The following is a 24,905-nucleotide window of genomic DNA, read 5'->3' on the forward strand; positions in this document are numbered from 1 at the left end:
ATATGCACAGATCAAAACACTGAATTTATTTATGATACTTTTTTTTGAGGTGGCAGAACTAGAGAGAAACATTTTTCTGCTCTTTATAGTACAAAATGTTAAGAATCTATATTGTAGCACTGTTTCATGTTGTAGGACTTCATAATAAAGCTTAGTATTTAAAACTTTTTATTCACTTATTTTATAAATTTACTTTACTCATCATTTAAATCATTTGCTTATATTCTCTGGAGAACTGCTGTCCTTTGTCCATTTTTTTAACTGGGTTGTGTTTGTCTTTTTATTTTGATTTATAAGATTTCCTTATGTATCTTGGATGAGGCCCTGATCAGATATGTAATTTGCAAATATTTTCTCCCATTTTGTGAGTTGTCTTTTTTTTTTTTCATTTTTGTTTTATTAGGTAGAAGTGTTACAATTTGACTGCACATATACAATTTATTGCATGTAAATACATATATACAATATACTGTACGTATTTAAATTTACATATATGTACTATTGTTTCTAAGAATGTTTAGAGCTTTAGCTTTTTAAACTTACGTAGTTATCAAAGGAATAAAACCAACCACAAAATAAGAATTAATTCAAAAAGATACATACGCCCCACTATTGACAGCAACATTCTTTCTAATTGCCAAGATACGGAAGCATCCTAAATGCACATCAATAGATGAATGGATTAAGAAGATGCAGCACATATATGTAATGGAATACATGTGAGTTGTCTTTTCAGTCTGTTGACTGTGTCCTCTAGTGTCCAAAAGTTTTAAATTCTGATGAAGTACAATTTATTTATTTATTTTTAATAAATGTGCTTTTGGTTTAAAAAACCATTGCCAGATCCAAGGTCAAAGATTTACCCCTGCTGTCTTCTAAGAGTTTTCTTGTATTGGCTAGATGTTGAGAATTCTTCATTTATATTTGTAAGAAATATTGGCCTATAGTTTTCTTTTCTACTGACATCATTGTCTGGCTTTGGTATCAGGACGCTGGCCTCACAGAATGTGTTAGAAAGTGTTCCCTCCTATTCTATTTTCTGGAAGTATTTGGGAGATTGGTATTAATTCTTTAAATGTTTGGTAGAATTTACCAGTGAAGCATCTTTTCCTGGGTTTTCTTTGTTGGGAAATTTTGATTACTGATTTAACTTCCTAATTTGTTACACAGGTCTATTCAGATGTTCTATTTTTTCTTGAGTTTTGGCAGTTTCGTGTTTCTAGGAATTTGTTCATGTCACTTAGTCTTTGGTGTCATTGATTCTATTGTTTTCTAGTCCCTGTTTTGTTTATCTCTGCTCTGATCTGTATTATTTCCTTACTTCTGCTAGCTTTGGGTTTCCCTTTTTTTTTTTTAGCTTCTTAAGGTGTCAACTTAGGTTACTGATTTGAGTTCTTTCTTCTTTTTTAAATGTAGGTGTCTATAGCTATAAATTTCCCTGAGCATTGCTTTTATTGCATCCCATAAATCTTGTATGCTGTATTTTCATTTTCACAAATAGTAAAGTATTTTCTAATTTCCCTGGAGATTTCATTCTTGACCCATTGGCTATTTAATCAGAATATGATGTTTAATTTCCATATAATTATAGATTTTCCAGTTTTCCTGTTACTGATTTCTAGTTCATTCTACTGTGGTCAAAAAAGATACTTTGTATATTTTCAATCTTTAAACATTTTTTTAGGTTTGTTGAGGCCTAACACATGGCTTATTCTGGAGACTGTTTCATGTGCACTTGAGAAGAATGTGTATTCTTATGCTGGGAGTGTCTGGAATGTTTCAAACGCCTGCTACATATAGTTAGTTTAAAATGTTATTAATATCTTATACTTCTTTATTGACCTTCAGTCTAGTTATTCTATTTAGCATGTCTTTTTAAAGCATTGTGTCACTATATGTAATACTACTCCCAAGATGACACAGGCTTTAAGTATGACTGGACAAGGATTTCATTAATGTACCTTCACCACCAACATGCAGACCCAGTCTATGGTAGGCATTACTTCAGAAGAGTGATAGAAATGATTCCTGGAGTATATATGGCTATTTTCTCTGCCCAAATCGCACACTTGCCATTTTGCCAGTGTCTTTATTTGTAACTTGGCAATTCTATACTTTGAGTTAATGAAGACGGTTGTATTGAAACATTTCTCTATTGTAGTCTGTCCCCTCAGAAGTCCTTTTCTCCTTTGTTACTGTGAGAGTGGATGTTACTACTCTCCCTTAAACTTCTTGATTTACTTACATCTTTTTTTTAATCTTATCTAAATTGTTAAGCTTTTACCTCAAGAGTTTTGACTTTAAAAGCCAATCAAATTTGTCCTTTACTTCTAGTTGGCAAACTAAGCTGATAAATTCTAAATTTAGCTCCCCAGCTATTGCTACAATGAAGTTATCAATCTCAAAAATCTCAGAGGCTTACAAACATAACAAGTTTCTTGCATATAGGTCTGTGGGAAGCTCTATTTCATAACGCCAGAAGGGTCCATACCTGCTTCATGTGTTTCTCATTCTGGGGCCAGTAGCTATCTAGGACATGCTCATCTTATAGCAGAAGACAGAGGATAGTAGGACAAGACAGATCAGTTGAAATATTTAAAGTGTCTGCTTAAGTTACACCTGCTAACATTGCAATGGCTTAAATAAGTCACATGGCTAATCTCAACAGAGTAAGAAAATCTCTTCCTTCCACAGGAGGGGGGAAGGGGGAGTATGTATTTACTGAACAATAACACCATCAACCACAGCCTATCAAAGTAAGACAATTACGAGCAAGTTTCAAAAAGTTAAATTTATTTAAATTAAAGGACTTGCTTTAAAGTTAAGTCCTCTCTCCTTTTTAGAGTAATAATGTTCTTTCTTTTATAAAATGATGGTAACAATAGAAGGCAGTAGACCTTTTAAAAATTCTTATCACTTGAAAAAATAGAAAGCTGGCAACCCTCTGTCAACACCCAAAATTTTTAGGACAATTTTAATATTCTACAAAAATTCCCACTACTATAAGAAAAAAGAAAAAAATCAGACCTCTGAATGTAATCCCAGGTCTCTCTGGCTGTTGTTCACTATTCAGAGGCTATTCCTTGGCTTGCAAAGACACTCATTTTCCACATTCTCAGATTTCATTATTCCAAATGCTTGTGATTAGGAAACTCCATGTGTTAGAGAACTAAAATGTCATTCTTTCTTTCTAGTGATCTAATTTAAGTTTTACATTAAAAATGGTCCCATATACTGTTCAGTCTCTATACAAACTTAGTTTTATAACACTTGGGGCCCTGGAATCTTAATATCATGTAAATCTTTCATGTCCTTGATGTGAAAATTTTAACAGGCAGCACATAAAGAGTAATGGCTTATGACTGTGTAACTTTAAAAAATTGAGCTATTAAGATTAAAATTTAAAAAGAAGCTAGTGGCTTTACTTCCAATGTGAAAGGACACACATTTAGTACTTTTATATGTATACAAGTACTTATACTAATGATTTGGTCATAATTTTGTTACAGCTTTATCAAACATTGGAAGTATGCAAAATAGCAGAGCAATTTTTTTTTCTCACAGTACCTTTAAAACAAATGAAGCAACTGGCACTCCTCTAATGACTGAGTCACTCCAGACTCCTTAGTTTATTTCCACCTCCTACTTTTGTTCTTCATCTTGTTCTTTACTTGTGATATTCTCCAGCTTTAGTTACCATTTAAAATGTTATAGTTACCTCATCCATTCCAAACTAGGGGGTGAGATGGAAGAATGTGATATAGAAATGTATTATATCTAAAGAAAAACTTTATATAGACTTTAGAATTTGTTAAAACATTAAATTTTCCATGAGTCTTGCTTTAGCAAATGATATTCTCAGTTCATCATTTAACACTAACTTATCAGACAGGATCTGTGAAATAACTTCACAATAAGGCAGTTGCCTTTTATTATCCTACTCATCATGTCCAGTGTTTGGCCTAATATATACTGAAATTTCATAAATGCACAAATCCAAAATAATAGGCAGAGAGGCACCCAAGAATCAGCAAGGGAAGTTTCTATTAACTGGGATGAGAACTCAACTCACTGGTTTTGAAACTCATGTTCGTGCCATACATAAGTTTTAAAAAAAGTATGCTTCTTTTATAACATTTTGTAGAATATATATAGAAGCTGTATTTTCTGTAATTTAAAAAATGTAATTCTCATTAAAATAAGATGAAAATTCAAAAATCGGGTTATAACATAAGCAACATACCTGCAGGTATGATCATCACTCACACTTGCAATTTCTTGGCCTTCTTTGGGATCAAATACCAAATCATTAATGAAATCTGAATGGCCCTCTAAAACCTGACATAAGAGGAAAAGTTATTAAGAACACAGGAAAATAATCTACAATATCCCTACCTAATATTTTTACTTCATTGCTTTCATTGCATGCTTCTCTTTTCTATAAATATTTCTTTAGCAATCTGCTATTTTTAAAGCATGATTTATACACCCACTTTTCTGGAAGGTTTATCTTGGAAAGAAGCTGATCATTCAACACACTGCTGTTAGCTTGATCTTTCTTTTCTAGTGTGCATGTCTTACAAAAACACACACACTTTTTTTTTTTTTTACTGTACCTGTCCTCATATCACCTCATTTCTCACTTATTACATAAAGCTTAAATAAAAGTGAGAGCAAGAAGAACTTTCTAGGGGCACTGAGACAGGAGTTCCACTTGACTCTTTACCTCATACATGCTACTCTGTACACTGGCTGCTACCTAATAAACACATAGGATAGAACTCACTGGCCACTGTCTTTATTTACTTGCTCAATGTAACTGCCAGCACTGGAGACAGCTAGTATTATAAGCCCATTATCACAACAACCTAGAAATCCTCTTCTGGCCATAGAAGGAACAAATAGGAAATTGTAAGATAAAGGACTTTGTGAGCAGGCAAGTTTCAATTAATCTAAATCTTTATAACTGAAATCCTAAACAGACCTGTCAGAGATCAGGTATTTAAATATTTTAATGGAATATAACTCTTGCTTCCTACTTTCCTTCCAAACACTCAAATTTGATCTCAGGTCTAAGATTAATAAAGTGGTTCTATTTGGTACTACTTACAACTTAGAAATAAATCATCAGGTAAAAAAAGGATTTGATTCAAACAAACTCAAGTCCTCCAAATCATTCTTCAGAGCTTATGTCACAAGCCTACAAGCCAAACTAAATTAACATTTAATATTTAATGCCAATTATAACTAGGAATAATAATAGTTAACAACTATTAACATTTTTTTAACTGAAGTATAGTTGATTTACAATGTTGTTAGTTTCAGGTGTACAGTAAAGTGATTCAGTTATCTTTATATATATATATATATAAATCTATTAATTTTCAGGTACTTTTCCATTATAGGTTATTACAAGATATTGAATACAGTTCCCTGTGCTATACAATAGAACCTTGTCAGTTATCTATTTTATATACATTAATCCCAAACTCTTAATTTATCCCTCTCCCACTTTCTCTTTGGTAACCATAAGTTTGTTTTCTATGTCTGCCAGTCTATTTCTGTTTTGTAAAGAAGTTCACTTGTATCATTTTTGTAGATTCCACATATCATATTTGTCTTTCTGTTTGACTTAACTTCACTTAGCATGATAATCTCAAGGTCTATCCCTGTTGTTGCAAATATAACTATTAATTTTTGATGGGTCAAAATTTTATGTACCATTTGTACACTTTGCTATTCACTGGTACAGCTTTAAATTAACTAATATATATAGTACACTGGATTATGGTAAAATTGTAGATAGCCCACTGCATACAGTTTAGAGTGTAACTTTTACTATTCTCTAAATGAACAGAAAGGTTATTGTTTATCCTTCTTTTATAACATTATTCATGTTTTTGATTTACTGGAAAATCAATAAGGCAATACTGTTCTTATACAAAACATGATTCAATTTCAATGCAAACTGAGAGCTATTTATTTAATTTCCCCCCAGTTTATTGAGATATTATTGACATATAACACTGTGTAAGTTTAAAGCGTACATGATGATTTGATACACATATATATTGTGAAATGATTACCATAACAGGATTAGTGAAATGATTTCCACAATAGGGTTAGTTCATACCTCCATCACCTTACGTAGTTATCAGTTTTGTTTTATGGTAAGAATATTAGCTCTTTGAAACTTTCAAGTAAAAGAAAGGATTTTTAACTATACTCATCATGATGTACATTAGATTCCTTGAACTTATTCATCTTATAACTGTAATTTGTATCCTTTGACCACCATCTCCACATTTCCCACACTCCCTAGGCCTTGACAACCACCATTCTATTCTGTTGTTTCTATGAGTTCCCACATGTAAATGAGATCATACAGTATTTGTCTTTCTCTGACTTATTTTACAGGGCTATTTATTATACTAATAGAAAAAACACATATATAGGACTTACTAAGTACAAAGCACTGTTCTAAGTGTCTTACATGAATTAGCTCAGTCAATGTTCATAATCCTATGAGGTAGATGCTATGATTATCCCCATCTTACAGGTAAGGAAATGAGCACAAAGAGATCAGGAACTTGACCAAGATTACACTGTTACTAAAATGGTAGAGCTGGGCTTTAAACCCAGGTAGTTTGGCTCCTGTGTCTGTGCTTTTAAGCCACTTTGTAATCTACCTTGCACTATGCTGCACTGAGTTTGTCCTCTTGAAGCTCAACTCTTACTCTATGTGTGTTCATGTCTGTTATACTGAATTTCTAATTCTCCCTCATTTGCTGTGCCTACCTAATATTTTAATTTAGTAAGTGATATCAGATTTATAATTTGCAGTCCTCACTATGAACCTAGTTACTTACTATAGCCTAAAATAGAGTAAATGAAATCCTAAACTACGTATTTTAAAGATAACAAAATCATCCTAAACTGGGATAAATCTGATTAAAAAAGCAAAAATAAACATGTTTTAAAATAAACTAAGATCTACAAATTATACTTGTCAACATACCTTGTATTCATTTTTATCTTGAAGATCTGAAGTAAATAATCTAATTTTCACATCAGCAGCAGAAGTACAAAATCTGCAAGAAAATGAAAACAAACCCATTTTGGGCTTATGTAAGTAAAGATTCTACCCCTCCCATCAAATCCCCCCTCTAATTGCCAAAGCCATTTTCATAAACTTATAATCATGCTTTTTGAAGGGCAGAAGGGAGACGTTGCAGCTCTGTTATTAAAAACGTTACACAATCATTACTGAAAGTAGGAGGCACTTACATTTTTGGGGAAAACATACAACATTAATATATTCTGGATCTGTCTCTTCAATAATAAAAATGTATTTAAGGCATTGTTAGAAGTACATCAATATATGTTACATTAAAACATAAAATCTAAGCAATAAACAACTATTTTTTAACCAGCTTGCCTTTAACCCTAAAAGTTTTAAATTCTCAGCACGTCAGATTATGGCCGAGGAAGAAATAAAAATTAACTTCCTCTTTTGTCCAAGGCTTTCTCAGAGGTGAAATTAAAAGTTGTAGTGAAATAAAGTACAACTGTCCCTTGAACAACGTAGGTTTGCACTTCACGGATCCACTTATATGTGGATATTTTTCAGTAGTAAATACTACAGTGCTACATAGTACGTGGTTGGTTGAATCCTCAGATGCGAAGGAACCTCGGACAGGGAGGGCTGTTTATAATTTATACTTAGATTAACCCCCCACTGCATTATCAGGGGTCAACTGTAGTTTTTCTCCTCACAACTGGGATTATGCTATTGTGAAATATTCATAACGAGAGCTCAAATTTTCCAATCTCCTCTCCTTAAGTTTAGAGGGAAAGACACACAACCCAGGTGGATGAGATGGTGTGTGTGTATGTATATATATATGTATGTGTGTGTGTGTGTGTGTATATATATATATATGTGTGTGTGTCTGTGTGAGTAACTGGGGAGGGAAGCCTCTCTAAATATCCACATTTCCTAGAAATAACACTAAGTAATTTAGAGGCAGCTCTGTAGTTTTTCATTTTAGTAGTTTCATCATATAGTTTATAAATAGGAAACAAATTTTAATCTTGTATGATTCTTTTTTTTTTTTTTTACTAAGCACTAATTTAATTTCTTTTTCTCTGTATTTTTACAATTTTTCTTGTGATTACTATGTTAAATTGTAAAAAGAAAATCTCATGGTCAAAAACATGTCATATAAAATTTATCATAACCATTTTTAAGTACATACACTACAGTAGTGTTTATGCACACTGTTGTGCAGTAGATCTCTAGAACTTTTCTATCTTGTAAAACTGAAACTCTATATCCATTGAACAGCTCCTCCTTCCCCCTTGCCCTGCTCCCTAGTAACCACTGTTTTATTTTGTTTCCAAGAATCTGACTATTTAAGATACTTATATAAAGTAGAATCATGCAGTATTTGTCTTTTTGTGACTGGCTTACTTCACTAGCATATGTCCTCAAGGTTCATCCATGCTGTAGCAGATGACAGAAGTTACTTTTTTTGGGGGGGGGGATTAGGTTTTTATTTATTTATAATGGAGGTAATGGGATTGAACCCTGGACCTCGGGCATGCTAAGCATGCACTCTACCACTTGAGCTATACGCTCCCCTGGAATTTCCTCTTTTTGAGGGCTGATTACGTTGCATACATATGCCATATTTTCTGTATGTATTCATCTGTTGATGGATAATTAGGGTTGCTTCCACTTCCTGGCCACTGAGAATAATGCTGCAATTAACATGGGTGTGCAAATAGCGGAGACCCTGCTTTCAATTCTTTTGAGTATATACCCAGAATTAGCAGGTCATATGTAATTCTATCTTTAATTTTTTTGAGATACTATCATACTGTTTCCATAGTGTCTGCAACATTTTACATTTCTACAATCAGTGCTTCATACCTTCATCAACACTTATTATTTATTTATTTTGATAGTAAGCATCCTAACTGTACGGGTGGTATCTCATTATGGTTTTGACTTGCATTTTCCTAATGATTAGTAATATTGAGTATCTTTTCATATGCTTGTTGGACATCTGTATATCTTTTTTTGGAGAAATGTATATTCAAGTTCTTTGTCTATTTTTTAATCGGACTACTTGGGTTTTTTCTGCTATTGAATCATAGGAGTCCCTTAAATATGTTGGAAATTAACTCTTTATCAGATACAATTTACAAATATTTTCTCCCCTTTCGTCAAGTTGCCATTATCACTGTTGATTGTTTCCTTTGCTGTGCAGCTTTTTACTTTGATGTATTCCACTCGTCTACTTTTACTTTTGGTGTCATATCTATGAAATCACTGCCAAGACCAATGTCATGAAGCTTTTCCCCTATGCTTTTTTCTAGGAGTTCTATAGTTTCAGGCCTTATAGTTAAGTCTTTAATCCATTTTGAGTTAATTTTTGTATATGGTGTAAGGTAAGGCTCCAACTTCATTCTTTTGAATATGGATATCCAGTTTTCCCAACACCATTTGTCCTTTCCCCATTATCTAGCCTTGACACCTGTCAAAGATTTTTTGTCCATTCATGTGAGGATTTGTTTCTAGGGTCCTTATTCTGTTCCATTGGTGTATACATCTGTCTTTAGACCAGTACCATATTGTTTTGATTATTCTAGCTTTGTAATATGTTTTGAAATCAGGAAGGGTGAGGCCTTTAGCTTTGTTTTTCTTAAGTTTTTTTGTTGTTGTTGTTGTTGCTGCTTTCGTTTGTTTATTTGTTTTGCTATGTGGGGGTCCTCTGAAGTTCCATATGAATTTTAGGATGCTTTTTCTAATTTCTGTAAAAAATATCATTGGGATTTTGATAGGGATTGCACTGAATCTGTAGATTGCTTTGGGTAAAATGGACATTTTAATATAATTAAGTCTTTATGGGCTGTTTTTACATTTATTTGTCTCCTTTAATTTCTTTCAGCAATGTTTTGCAGTTCTTAGTGTACAAGTCTTTTGCCTTCTTGGTTTCATTTGACTAACCAGCTCAGCCTAGTCTTGCCATTACCACTTCCTAGCTATGTGACTTGAGTATGGCACTCAATTGTTCTAGGTCTCAGTTTCCTCTTTTATAAACTGAATTAGTTTACTTCTCATGTCCTTTCATAAGTGTTCAGTTCATAAATGCAAGTACTTTATCAATTCTCTTTCAAAATGCAAATGTGTATTCCTAGCTTCTTCAATTTAATTTAATCAATACTTATATTTAATTAACAATGGATTATAAAAACAGATTCTATCACTTGGTACATTATAGGTAGAAGGAAAAAAGAGGGCTGAACCCAACCAGGTCCACTTAATAATTTAACTATGGTTCTGATAGCAACACACATTTCTTAAAAACCAAAAACTCTCTTGTGCTGCCTTTGGCACACACATGGTATCACAAGTCACTAATGCCCAAGCTTTGATATCAAGGACTTGTCTAATTTGGTCCAATATCCCCAATCTAGGCTAGTCAGCCTTCCTTTAGTTCAGTTTTCTCAGTCCATCATCCCATCCATTCTTCACACCTCTGTTAGATAGAAGAGACAAGGAAAGAAAGAGGGGAAGAGAATAAGAAGGACTAATAAACACTGAAGAGATGTGTGCTAGCTGCTATGGGAAAAGTATGTTTTGGGTATGTTAAGGATATAACCATTTTGCAAAATGGTTTGGCATTCATCTACTCCTAAATATATATATTTATGGAAATGTGAACACATAATATGATACATGTAAAGGGATGTTCAAAGCAGCAATATTCATAATAGCTCCAAACTGGAAGTACAGAATAAATAAATTGTAGTATGTTGACAATGGAATACTATATAGTATAGAGATCAGTAACTAGAAACATGGAAGAAACTCACATACATAATGTCAAGTGAACAAAAAAAAGGCCAAAAAATAATATTATTATTCCATTTGTAAGAAAGCTCATAAGTAGGCAAAAGTAAACTGTATTGTTTAGGGATGCATAAATAGCTGATACAACTATAAAGAAAAGTAAGGAAATAATTGTCATAATAATCACAAGAATGATTATCTTTAAGGGTAAAAGGGAAGACTGATTAAGGAGAGGCACATGGACAATCGCCGGTATTGGCAATGTTCTGTTTCTTGAGCTGGGTGATCATTAATTACATGGGTATGTGTTTTACAATCATGTTAAACTGCACATATATATCCTATTGGCTTTTGGGACATGTATGCTATATTTCATACACACAAATAAAAGATATGAAAAACTAAGAAACAAGGCTTATTTTACCTAATTCTATTCCTTTGAATTTGTCTCATTATTGTTTGGGGTATCCATTATTTCCCCACTCAGAAGAAACTCTAGAAAAAATTTGCTAGAATAGTATTACTAATATGAGGGTCTCCCAAAGGAGAGTTCCTCATAGTTATGTCCTAAAGAAATCATTTAAAAATCTCTGTTCAAAATATCATCTCTAAAACTGATAAAGGCTATTCTAGAAGGTTTTAAAAAAAATACTCCAAGCAAAAGGTTTGTAAAGAAGGTATTACTAGTATAATGAGGTCAAGTTCCGTAGAAGCATCAGAGAACAAAGGAGTTACATCAGTCAAAGAATACATTTAAAAAGATAATTAATGAAAGAATGTTAGGATTAAAAAAAAATCCACAAAGTTTATAGCCAACCATCTGTTGTTCAGCTTTTCTCCAAATCTTTACTGCTTTCGCTTATACATATTAAGGATATTTAAGTCATCCTTTAATTAAACTAGAAAGCCTCAGAGAAATGAAGTAAAGTGAACAGTTTACTCTCCAGCAAATGAGAAAGAAAAGCAAGTCAGGATGGGAAAAAAGTAGAAAGGCAGAGGATGAGAGGGAAAGAGAAGCAGGGGAGAGAGAGGCAGAGAGGGAGGAAGGGAGGGGGAGAGAGAGGGGGAAAGAGAGAGAGAGAGATTGGGAGAGAACAGAACTTAAGGCAAATAAATGCTAAAGATAAAACATTAGGAAGAATTTCTTTCCAACTATAAGACAAAAGTTAATGATAGTAAGAGAGATATAAAGTTATACCTCAGTCATTTTCATAGGCCACAATTCAGTGATGAAAAAAAAAACATTTACTTTGGAATACCGTGAAAAAAAAATAAGTAAAATAAGCATAAAAACTTACATATATAGTTACATTGCAATTGTGTAAAATTATTTATGAATTGGGTATATAGATGGCATTTTAAAAACATATCTCTATATCCTAAGTTTCACAGAGTGTGTACTATTTTTATAATGAAAATATGTAACTCATTTGAAAACAACAAATTATGCTGTCAGTTTGCTCTAAAAGTGCTGTCTTTAAAATTGATGGCTGATTAATGTTTTGAATTTATTATTTATATATACATAGTTCCAAAAGGATTTGAGGCAGGTTATCAAAAAGCAACAACAATAAAAAAGATGAAACAATACAGCAAATTCACTAAATGGAGGATAGGAAAATAGGCCCAAAGCAAAAAAACAGGAAGAGTTTCTACAGCTTTCAAAATCTGCTAGAGAATGCAAAGAAACTGAGTGACTCTTGTTTAGCTCCAGATTCTGTGAACACTTCCTTTTAATATAAAAGGAAATGAACAGCACACTGGCTGTTGATAATAACCTACATGTGTTGACAAAAGCTGTTGTACTGATTATACAAAATTCAGTTAGCTAAAAACTTGTAAAACCATCTAGAAAAAATATAGAACACCTTCACAATCTTGTTATAGGGAAAGATTCCTTAGACAGCAGCCAGAAAGCACATGAGAAAATGTTCAACATCATTAGTCATCAGGGAAATGTCATTGTGGTACTAACCAGAATGGCTAAAATTTAAAAGACTGACAACAATAAATACTGGAAAGTTGGTGAACAAGTTGAATATCCTTAGAGTATTGGTGGGAATATAAAACGGTAGAACCAGTATAAACTGGTATTTTTGAAAACATATATTTACCCTCTGATTCAGCAATTCTACTCCTAAGAGAAAAGAAATCATATATCCACTAAAAGCAGCTTTAGTCATAGCTAAAAACTGGAAACTTCCCCAGTATCCATTTATGGGAGAACACACAACATGGACAGATTTCAAAAACATTAAGCCAGACACAAAAAATATATTCTGTATGATTCTATTTAAATTAAGTTTTAGAATAGGCAAAACTAATTTCTGGTAATAGAAACTGGATCAATAGTTGCTTCGGCAGGAGATGGGGTGCAGGGATTAACTGGGAAGGGGCACAAATAATTTTTGGGGGTGACAGAAATGCTACGTTATTACCAGCATGTAGGTTACACAAGTATGTGTATTTTGTCAACACTGATCAAACTGCACCTTTAAGAGTTGAGAATTTTACTGTATGTAAATTATCCCTTAATTTAAAAAAATCAGATTAGCTCAGTAAGAGCTAAATTATGGTTGCTAAATACTGTTTACTAAAAGAAGACATATATTTTAGCTTTGACATTTGTGGAAGTAAGATTAGTGCTTCATAACAAACCTTAAATAATCTGACATATTATTGCCTTTGTGAAGAAGGCCTCAGCAAGAGTGATAAGATTTTTCTCAAAAAGCATTCTTTTCAAATGCTTTCACAAACACTGAAGCCCAAGGATTAGGATTACATTTTCATGTATTGTTAAACACGAAAATGTGACCTTGGTCTATGTATGGGGTATTTAGCTATTTTAACAGAGTAGTACTTTCAGTAAGTGGTAAATTCAGTGAAGAATCTATGAAGACTTCAAATGATTCATATGAATCTCACAGAAGGAGCTTTGTAGTTAGGCTCAAACACATGCTCAAGGCATCACTGTTATGGATGTATATTTAAATCACAAATTCAGACAATATGCCTAAATTATGAAATAACAGCAAATGTTAAAATACCTAATACCTGGGGTTGGGGAATGGAAATAGAAGAAAAAAATCTCTATGAACACAAAGGACATTAACAAATGCTGCATTTAATAATTTTAAACTTACTTGATTACTGGAGGCAATGAATCAAGTCTAGTCTCTGGGCTCCAAGCTATGCCATCAACTCTAACTCCATGGTGAAATGTTCGCAGTGTTTTATACTGAATTCCTTCAATGTCTGCTTCTTCCTCCTAAGCATACATAGTAAATACTTTAATAAGTTATGAGAACAAACAATATAAAACTCTGTACTTCATTATAATGAAGAATTTATCAGGGGGCCACACATATTCTTTTGAGAAGTTCAAAAGCACATTATACGCTGAGATGTAACTGGTTTGTTGAACAGTAACAAAAATATCCAAAGCTGTCTAAGCCTCACTAAATAACTTTCTAAAGCAACCAGAAAACAAAGGATAAACAAGTTAGACTTTACCTTACTTAGAAGAGATTTTATCCCTAATAGTAAATACATTTCACAGCAAACACAATGAAAATGGAATGCTCTAATCACAACATTTTAGGTAAATGAATTACCATACATGGTTAATCAACTGACAATATAAAAAATATACACCGAATATAAAGTTTTGATATATACAAGATACTCTGTACCTTATAATGCTTCAAAGTCATTATGAGTACCAATGGTTTTCACACAGTATTATACATGGCAGCGTTCATGTGGGAGATGCTACAAATTGTTCATCTATTACACTCTATGAATTATGAATATGCAAACAATGATTGGTCTTTTGGATATTTGATTCTGGGTAAGATATTTAATAAAGTTGGCTTATTTACTTGGCTCAGTACTACTAGAATAATTTCAGTTTATCCTCATGGGAAGATGAGGGAAAAAAATGAATTTTTAAAAGTCAAGTCATCTCTGGCAATATAGATGATAACCTGAAAAGCTTTCTGACTACAAAACTAAAGCAAAATCCAAATCCAGAGAAGCAACTGAGCACCGAGGTATAGATCCTGGACCTTTAAAGGGGAAGTAGCGAAAAAAACAAACAAACCAAAAGTGCCATGTAAACTGTCTACCACGGGTGAAGGCCAAGAAAGAGAAAAAGTCATTTATGAGAAATCTCAACCACTGGTTGGTCTTAACATGAGTTTTGGGCTTGAATTCACATTAACTATTTGCTCCAGAAAATGACAATTTATTTCAAAATGTTCTTATGTTGATAGTGACTACAAGTACTTGACAGACAAAGGCAAATTCTTTGGATGAACTCCTCTACCCAGGTCTCATAAAGTTCTCACAGATATAGTTCAATCAAATATGATCTTATATAGACGCACTACTACATATGAAAATAAAGTACCACAAACACAAACAGAAGAATCAAACCTGCATTTGACATTAGATTAAAAAAAAAAAAAGATACCGAAAAAGATGTATTTTTCAGGATCTAGAAGAGGTAATCAAAAAACATGAGTAACCAAGAAGAGATTACCAAAAATGACCAGGTAAATTTTAAAAAGAGCCAAACAAAACTTTTAGGTGAAAATATCATAATGAGAAAAAAAATCAATCCTTAGAGGAGTGGGAAGACAGATTTGAAAAAATTACTAAGAAAGTAGCAAAGAGAAGACAAAAAGAAATATTAAGAGGGATTCAGTGAGAAGTTTCACCATATATTCAATTTGGGTTGTAAAAGAAGTGAATAAAGGGAATGGGGAAAGAGACAATATCGGAAGAGATAAGGGCAAAGGGCTCTTCACACTTGAGAACAGGCACCAATATGCATATTTAGAAAGACAAATAAATCCCAAGCAGCTTAAATAAAATGCAATCTGCAGCTAGACACAACATCATAAAACTTCAGAACACACAAACTGTCATGATATATACATACATGTGCATGTACATATAAGTACACACACATATATTTGGAGAGGGGGGGAGTAAGGAGAAGAGAGGGAGCAAAGGGGAGAGGGGCAGGGGTAGTTGTCTTAACAACAGGAGTCAGAAAGAAAAGATAGGTTTCCTATCAAAGAATAATAATTAGAACAATCATCAATTTCTTAGCAGAAATGAATGCAGAAAGACAGTGGAATATCTTCAAAATTACAGGAAAAACTGTAAAATTGTAGACACAACAAAACTATTTCTCAGGAATGAAGCTGTATTAAAAGTATTTTCATAAAAACAAAAACCAAGGGCTGGCATTAATAAAGGCTCACTAAAGGATCTCCTAAAGCAGGGGCTGGCAAACCATGGCTAAAGGGCCAAATCTGGTCTATGGCCTGGTTTGGGATGGTCCACAAACTGAGAATCATTTTTATATTTTTAAAGAGTTGTAAAAAACAAAGAATTTGCAACAGACACCTTAAATGGCTGGCAAATCTGAAAATATTTACTATCTAGTCCTTTACAGAAGAAGTTTATTTTTCTTGTAGTAAAGGATGTGCTTTTAGTTAAAGAAAAATGACCCCAAAAAAGCTGGCTTGAATGTAAGGAACAGCAAGTAAAAAATCAAAGGCAAACATGTGGGTAAATCTAAACAAATACTAGCCACATAAAGCAACAATGAATTTGTGAGTTTCAATAAAAAGAAAAATAGAGAAATAAAATACAACAATAGTAAGTCTGGAGGGGATGATAACAATTCAAGTGTCAAAGGTCCTTGCTTTGTTCATAAAGAAGTTAAAGGTGTTAATTTTAACTCTAATTAAGTATGCATATTAAAATGTATTCGGTAAACATTAAAAAAGAGAAATAGCATGTAAAACTTCCAAAATATAAGGAAGGAAAAAGGTGAAAGGAGGTAATAAAATACAAACAGAAGCCTTAAGAATACGAATACTGGCAATGTTTTCAATAGTAAAGAACTAAAATTAACCCAAACATCCAATATATAAATAGAGTAATTGTAGTATATTCATATTATAAAACACCATACTACAATGAAGATAAATGAACTTTGAAGTGATTTGCAACACCTACACATATGATAACTCAATGAAGAAAAACAGAATTTCAGACAGAAGAGGCAGTAAGGAAAGAACACCCAGTAGGCTTCAAAGGAATTGCTAATATTCCTTTTAAGCTAGGTAGTAGGTATACGTGGATCTACTATTATTATTCTTTACATCTTATACGCATAGTACATAGTTTAAAACATTTTAAAGCTTAAAATATAATTTTAAAATAAATCAATCATCGTTTTGCTATTTAAATCAAAACCGTAAATGAGCCTAGAGACTACAGCAAAATTTTTCATGACAAATTTGCCGGAGGAATCTTCTGTGTTAAGTGACAATAGTTATCCTTTACAAAAGTTTATAATACTATAAAATATCAGTGAAAATATCCAGAGCAGATTAAAATTGATATTTAATAGAATACATATGTCTATACAGATAGGAATTATCTGAAGGACTGGTCTAAGAATTTCATTCATCCTGAATCTAAATGCAAAGTTTTGTAATATGTAGTTTAATTGAATCCTAGTGGATGTGTTAATTTTCCAAGATAGCCTTTAGAATCCCAGCAAAGCATTTCACAAATATATTACATATATCTTTCTCTACATAATTCAGATACTCCTGGAAAATAACTTTAAATTCCAGCTGAACTCAGAGTTAGCAGAAAAAAGGAAACACAAATGCATTTATCAAGGAAAGAAAAACACTGTCAAAATTTATTACCTCATAATTTGTCTGTATAATAACGGTATAGCTAACAGCCAGATATGCCAAAGAGCAACCACTAAGTAATTTTAAAGTGTTAGAAGACTAATCATAGCTGACTTCATAGTTTAGGTTACATTTATTTTTCCACACTTGACAAATCTATCTCCTAAAAATGAAGTTTTTACCATCAAAACAAACATTATTTTGCTACTGTAACAACAGTATTGACAATTAGGTCCTATAATTTGTTGTCCAAAGTGTATACGGAGTCATTGGGTGGTCGTGGGGCTAAAGAAATCCCAGGGACTGTACAGCCTGGGCTTTATGTATTACCAGTGAAAACTTTTTTCCTGGCAGCAATGTTTGCCATTGAGCCAACTAAAAGGCCAGGGTGTGTGTGTGGGGGGGGGGGGGGGCGGGTATAGGCAGAGATGAATGCAATTTTGTGTTTAGTTTGGGGTGTATGCAGTATTGTATAGGCAGGAAATTAAGACACTATGGAAAACTTGCTATAATACAAATCATTATACAAGGCTCCAGCATATTTGAGGTTGGGGCAAGGCCAGGTTGATGAAAGGGCTATTCTAAGGATTTGAAATTGGCAGGCCCTCCCACCACACCCACTTAAGGCCAAATGCAGAATTTTAGCTGGATGAAATTGCAAAGTTTACCAAGTTTAATTCTTTCAACTAATGCTTAAATCTCTAGCAGAACATTGTAAAAAAGAGTCTGCACAATCTTTCTATGAACATTTTCCAGTGACAGGGAACTACCTACTTCTTGGGGGAGCTTATACAATTTTGGGGGGGAGTTCTAATTATTAGAAGAGTTCTCCTTAACATTAAACCAAAAGCTGTGTAAATTCTACTGATTGCTCCAAATTCTGCTCTCTGGAACCATACAGACTAAGTCTAACTCACTGATTGATGGCAAATATCTGGCCATAGCTGATCTCCCCTAGGTGAACACATTCAAAGAAGCAATTTCAAGCATCAGTCTTAAAGCATTATAAGCAACAACTCCACTCAAACAGAATTGACAAACAACACAAGAAATATTTACCATTCTGAATCAAATCCTTCTTTCACTTGACAGTTTAAAATACTTTATTATCACTCTGAAACTTGTCTTCAAATACATTACCTCCTTTGAATCATAATATACTGCTAAGAACTGAGTAAACATTAAACATTATTGTCAATTGACAGAGGAGAATACAGAGCTGTGCTGTCCAGCATAGTGGTTACTAGCCACATGGGGCTAGTAAGCACTTGAAATGTGGCTAGCTCAAGCTGAAATATGTACACTTTATAAAGTGAAAAATCTACACCAGATTTCAAAGACTTAGTATATAAAGAATATAAAGTATCTCAATAATTTTTATATCGGTTACACATAAAAATTTTGGATGTGCTGGGTAAAAAATATATTATTAAAATTAATCTCACCTGCTTTTTACTTTTTAAAATGTGGGTACTACAACATTTAAATTTATATTTGTGCCTCACACTGCATTTCTACTGGACAGAATTGAATTAACTTCCTTTGGCAGTTTAATCATTACACTGCTTCATGGTGAACATCCAGGTGACTGAAACTCTAAGTCATGACTCTGCCTTCTAGCAGTCTAGCATTTTAAGACTTCATATTCATCTTTAATTTTACTTTTTCAACTTTTGGCCCATTAATCTAATCTATTAAATGATATTTGGAGTCTGGCATACAACAGATGCTCAATAAAAATCTATTAAATGAAGTCTGTCACGCACAGAATTAGATATCCTTCTCGGCTTCACGTCCTATATAAATTCAATGTGCTTGCCTAAGTTAAGTGTTCTTATCCAAGTCCCAGTTGAGGCTGCAATTCATTATCAATGGCCCTTTGAATAGACTTAGAAACTTCCATGGTTCCTTTCACGCTTCATTCCTTCACATGCAGGGCTTTTACAGCAGTTATCTTATTGCATTGCTTTATATTTAAAGCATATAAAGGCCTTACATTTCCTTGAAGGCAGCGTCCTTGCTTTTTTAAAGTATGTATCATCAGTTCCCAGCACCTATCTGCATTTAATGAGTATTCCACAAATACATGACACCAATCAATAGTACTATCATTTGGCTTAAATTTCCAACATGATATTGAAAAGAATACCATGAAATTCTAAAAAATGCTTTGTTGAAATTAAAATTCACTGTATCAGCAGTGTTTTCCTAACAGTCTTAGAATGAGGATTGCCTTTCTGATAGGAATGTGGAAATCTTTCAATTCAATTCACATTTACGTAGTTTTCTCTCAGGGTAAGAAGTTGAGTGCTATAGACTTGAAGGTCCTAGCATGAAAGAATAGGAACAACATTTAATAGTGCTTAATTAGATAAAAAAAAAAATAACTCAAAAGAAGAAATCTGAATCCCCAAGGGCAAATTACTGAAACTCGATTCTCTTCCAGAACTGTTTGTACTCTGGTTTCAACCTACCTGAATAGCAGCATAGAAGGAAAAGAACAGGGGTTTGAAAATGGGGTCTAGATATTGTTTTTTCAGTTACTAGTCAGATAAATCCCTGAACTTCTTTGAAGTAGAATGGAAACTCCATGAAGACAGGGACAGTTGTTTAACTGTAACTCCAGTACCTGGTATAAATATAATTTATGTTCATTCCTTGCTAAATTAATAAAAATCCAATTCTTTCCTTAGATAATTAGGGGGTAAGAGCTACACTGCCAATCTCACAGGACTGAGGATCAACAGGGACAAGCATATGACCACAAATCTTAACAGAGAAATACCAATATTTTTTGCTAGTTCTTTTTTTCTCATTTTTGTCATTTTCCCCTCTTTGCTCCCATTTTCTCTGCCACCCATCACCTCTGCCTTTCTTTTTTCCTGATTTTTTCTCCCTTCTTGACTTTCTCCCTCAACATTTCTTAGCTGACATAAATGAGAGATGAAGGATATTTTTTCAGTACTTTTGAATACAATTCTATGCTCACGACTATTAATTTAAAAAGTAATGAAGTAAAATATCAACTTCACCTCCAGGGGACTGCTTTATCCTTTAGTAGCCAGCATTAGAAAAATGTTTTCCCTTCAGTTTTTTTCAAGACCGTTGTATAATTTCTCTTAACCATGTGACTTTTTATGATTCTAACCTGGTAGTCCAGCTAAAATCTGGCTGAGGGTCATATTTAGTCTAAAAGCTAGAAACTCCTACCCCAACCTTAAGAGACATGTGGGATAATGTAACAGCTCTTGTATTCTACTCAGACATCAATAAAATGAAGTTTTTAATTTGTACTTCCTCCTTAGGGTAAATATGCACACAGTCTGTGTATAACCTAACACATTTATTGCACTGTAAAGTGTTAAACTGCATCTACAATGTCAAAATACTGTAAGATACTTAACTGCCTCCTGAGTAAAAGAGGAAATAATATTTACAATGTTTATAATTATCACTTTTGACGATAAAGTTATTTTAAATCTTTGAAAATTGGTCACTGCCAAATTACCCCACTGATTAACCTTAATTTGAGAAATACTCTTCCATGAATAATATTCTGATAACCAAAGATTAACCAGAGATTCTTGAGGTGACCTCTCATTGCTCAAAGTCTCTCTTACATGTAGAATTAGCTTTCTGGTGAGAAAACAGAGCATGCTTACCACAAAGCAATCTTACTTTGGTGATTAAATATGAGGCTGTGCCTGAGTGTCACCAACGACCAAATCCAATGACGGCTAAAACATACATATGTATTAAACGTGTCAGATTCCTTCTTGGAACTGTATATGTACCAACTCACAACATTCTCACAAAACCGTGTTAAGTATGGTTGATCCTTGAACAACATGGGTTTGAACTGTGTGGATTCACCTATACATAGATTTTTCTCAATATATACATACTACAGGACTAAGGACCATATGATCTGCTGTTGGTTAAATTCACAGATGAGGAACTGCAGAATTTCAGTTACACCTGGATTGGAAATTTTTTTTTATTGAAGTATAGCTGATTTACAATGTTGTGTTAGTTTCTGGTGTACAGCATAGTGATTCAGTTATACATATATATAATCCTTTTCATATTCTTTTTCACTATAAGTTATTATAAGATATTGAATATAGTTCTGTGCTATATAGTAGGACCTTGTTACCTATTTTTCATATAGTATTTTATATCTGTTAATCCCAAACTCCTGTTATCCTTCCCTCTGCCTTTTCTGCTTTGATAACTATAAGTTTGTCTTCTATGTCTGTGAGTCTGTCTCTGTTTTGTAAGTAAGTTCATTTGTATCATTTTTTAGATTCCATGTACAAGTGATACATGATATTTCTCTTTCTCTGACTTATTTCACTTAGTATGATAATCTCTAGATCCACTCATGTTGCTGCAAATGGCATTTGTTAATCCTTTTTTTTTAATGATTGAGTAGTGTTTCATTGTATATATATACCACAACTTCTTTTTCCAATCATCTGCTGATGAACATTTAGGTTGTTTCCATGTCTTGGCTATTGTAAATAGTGCGCCTGTTAACAGTGGGGTGCATGTATCTTTTCAAATTAGTTTACTCCAGATAGATGCCAAGGAGTGGGATTGCTGGATCATATGGTAACCATAATTTTAGTTTTGTAAGGAATCTCCATACTGTTTTCCATAGTGGCTGCACCAAATTACATTCCCACCAACAGTGTAGCCTAGTACTTTCTATTGGAAAAAAACACCTGTGTATAAGTGGATCACGAAGTTTAAACCCATATTGTTCAAAGGTCAACTGTATTTTTCTTTTTAACTACCTATTTAATGTTTGCACAAATCTCAGGCATCTGTTATCACTGGGAATGTGTTTCCCTGCAGTTCTTCATATCACTTTTTTAACATTCAAATTCAATATACTTTCAAAGTTTAGCCAAACTTTACCAAAGTTTGTGTAAGTTTTCTTATTAGTGAAATATCTTCACTGTAATTCACTGCAGTTTTCTATACTAACCTGAAAAGTACATGTGCCAATGACCACAAAATTATTGCCACCATATGCAATTAGGTTTCCTGAATCCCCACTCTCAAAGGGATTAAATTGTACCACATGCACATAATCTTCACAATCCACAGTGTAGGCAGCATTTCTTGTGGCATCTTGCTTCATCCTGTATGGTAAAACTTGTGCAGTTGTAAAAATAGACTTCTATTGGTCAAGGTCACGAAACTGTGGATTACAGCACAGACACAGTTAGATAAAACCTGTCAAAATGTTAGCTATTTCCAACAAATGAATCAAAATAAGGATGTGGCAACAGGAAGGTCAAAAAAAAAAAAACAGTACTTACTTTTTGAGTGATACTTGCAGAGTAAGTTACCAAAAAATTTTGTTTAAAAGATATAGCAAGTACTTAAAGATGTAATCACATTAATAATACATTCATAAAAATTAATAAGTTAACATTTATGGAGCACTATTTGCTGGCATCATGTTAGGTATTTTACCGATATTATCACACCTAATACTTGCATAAACCTAAGTGGGAGATATAACCTATGGGCCCCATTTTACAGAGGAAGAAACTGAGACATTAGCTTGCCAAGCTCATATGAGGAGCCAGAAAGACTACTACATGTTGGACACCAGTGCTAGAAAATAGAAAACCAGACTCCTGAAGGAGCTCACCATCCAGGGTTATTTATGATTCAATGTGAAAAGTGCTATAGTTCTAAGTAGATACAAAATATACAGTCTGGAAAAAGGAGTGCCAGAATGTAATATAAAAATAATATTCATAAAACCAGGCACGAAACTTCAACCTTTCATGGCCTGGAGTGCAGTCTGGAAGTAGCACTCCCAGATGAGGCTTATGGATTTTAAAGAGGTTTTTGTTTTTGTTTTTGTTTTCTTTTTAACTGGACGGCAGGAGTTGTCCTGAAAACAGCTGGGCTCCATAACAAACACATCAAACACCTGATGAATATTTGCTCAGAATCATATGAAATGTTCCACTTCGGAAAGTCTATAAACTAGTAACCTTATGAGTAGGCATCAAAGACTGGACATTTGTTAAGGGTGATAAGCAATACGATATCGGTGTGGGAAATGCAAAAGATCTTATATCAGGAAACTCGGTCCCTAATTGCTCATTAAAGTAGTGCCCAGTCTAATTACATTCTCAGGGTCTCACTGTACACGGTGGGCTGGACTTGCCCCTTTAAAATTACTAGAGCAAAGGAGGGAGGAAATAAGAGAAGACCCTGCAAAGAGCCCGGACGCCTCTCCCAGTGCGAGGCAAGTCCCGCAAGACCCTGCTATCACCTCCCCGAACCCGAGGTCAGCGGGGACAGGGGTGGAAATGGTTGGGGGAGAGGAGGAACTCCCAGGGATGGGGGGGTGCGGGGCAGCCAGCAGCATAGCGGAGCTCCCCCTCGGGCTCACGCGCGATACGCACCAGAGGACGCCTGGAAGCCGCCAGAGAGGAGATGGTGGCTACTTGCGGGGCGGTGCGCGCGCCGGCTCTGCTTCCGGGTCAGAGGGCGGGAGCGGCGATTGGCTCCCGGGCTCTCCCGCGAGATTTAAAACATAAACCCGCGACCACTCGAACAGCTGCTGCACTGCAGCCTGGCTGGACCTTTCTTCAGACAAGGCCGCAACTACCGGGTCTTCCCCGAGCCAGGTGAGTGTCGCCTCTTCCTCGCGCGCCTGTCGCACTTTAATTGGAACGCTGTGAAGGTTTTTCGGTGACAGCAAAGCGCCGTATTTGTGCAGTGTCTTTGCTTTGGAGCCTGTTTTGGACTGAGGGTGTTGAACAGAGTTCATAGGACCCAGTGCTGGTTGGAGCTGGAAGTTCCTGAGGGGTCATCTGAAGACTGGAAGCCGAAGGCCCACAGAGCCCTACTTAGAGTCATTAGTTAAGCAAGAAGCCAGGGTTCCAGTCCCGAGACGTATATAGATTCCAATCCCGCAGCTCTCGACCTCTCCGTATTATATCCTCCCAAGGAACTGTTTCAGGACCTGCTTTCTGACAATGAGCAGTAACGACTGACATGTTTTTGGAGCATCTACTAAGTGCCCGGCACTAAGGGGATTATTTACTTGTCTCAGTAACGTCTGGTAAGTTTATGAAATAGGAGATATCTTCCCCGTTTTACAGATGAAGAAATTTATGTTCATCAGGTATTTTAAATACTGAAGGACATAACCAATAAATGGGGACCCTGGATGTAGACCCTGGTCTGTAGTTATTTTAACCATTTTACTGCCTCCCCAGTGACATTTTCCCATCTTACAATTTTTGCTACAGTGCAGCCTGGAATCCAGTTTTTCAAAA

At 34.2% G+C, this 24,905-nt stretch overlaps 2 protein-coding genes across 3 annotated transcripts in view; one reads left to right on the forward strand and one right to left on the reverse strand.

Annotated features, from left to right (window-relative positions):
* The window catches only part of NUP37 (nucleoporin 37), a 41,328-nt gene extending 17,239 nt beyond the window's left edge, over positions 1-24,089 (reverse strand). Inside the window, exons 1-5 of one of the 2 annotated variants that reach the window (XM_010990015.3) lie at positions 24,027-24,089; positions 22,583-22,798; positions 14,005-14,129; positions 7,019-7,091; positions 4,244-4,338 (exon numbers count right to left, since the gene is read on the reverse strand). In XM_010990015.3, the coding sequence (XP_010988317.3) occupies positions 4,244-4,338; positions 7,019-7,091; positions 14,005-14,129; positions 22,583-22,738 (449 nt within the window). In that variant the 5' untranslated portion in view covers positions 22,739-22,798; positions 24,027-24,089. The remainder of the gene's footprint in view (positions 1-4,243; positions 4,339-7,018; positions 7,092-14,004; positions 14,130-22,582; positions 22,799-24,026) is intronic. The other variant, XM_064491655.1, reaches the window with a different exon arrangement.
* Positions 24,090-24,193: 104 nt separating this feature from the next.
* The window catches only part of PARPBP (PARP1 binding protein), a 52,965-nt gene continuing 52,253 nt past the window's right edge, over positions 24,194-24,905 (forward strand). Inside the window, exon 1 of the mRNA XM_064491656.1 lies at positions 24,194-24,251. The gene's annotated coding sequence lies outside the window, so the exon portion shown is untranslated. The remainder of the gene's footprint in view (positions 24,252-24,905) is intronic.

Source organism: Camelus dromedarius, chromosome 11 (genome assembly GCF_036321535.1).
Source record: "Camelus dromedarius isolate mCamDro1 chromosome 11, mCamDro1.pat, whole genome shotgun sequence".
Taxonomy (NCBI): domain Eukaryota; kingdom Metazoa; phylum Chordata; class Mammalia; order Artiodactyla; family Camelidae; genus Camelus; species Camelus dromedarius.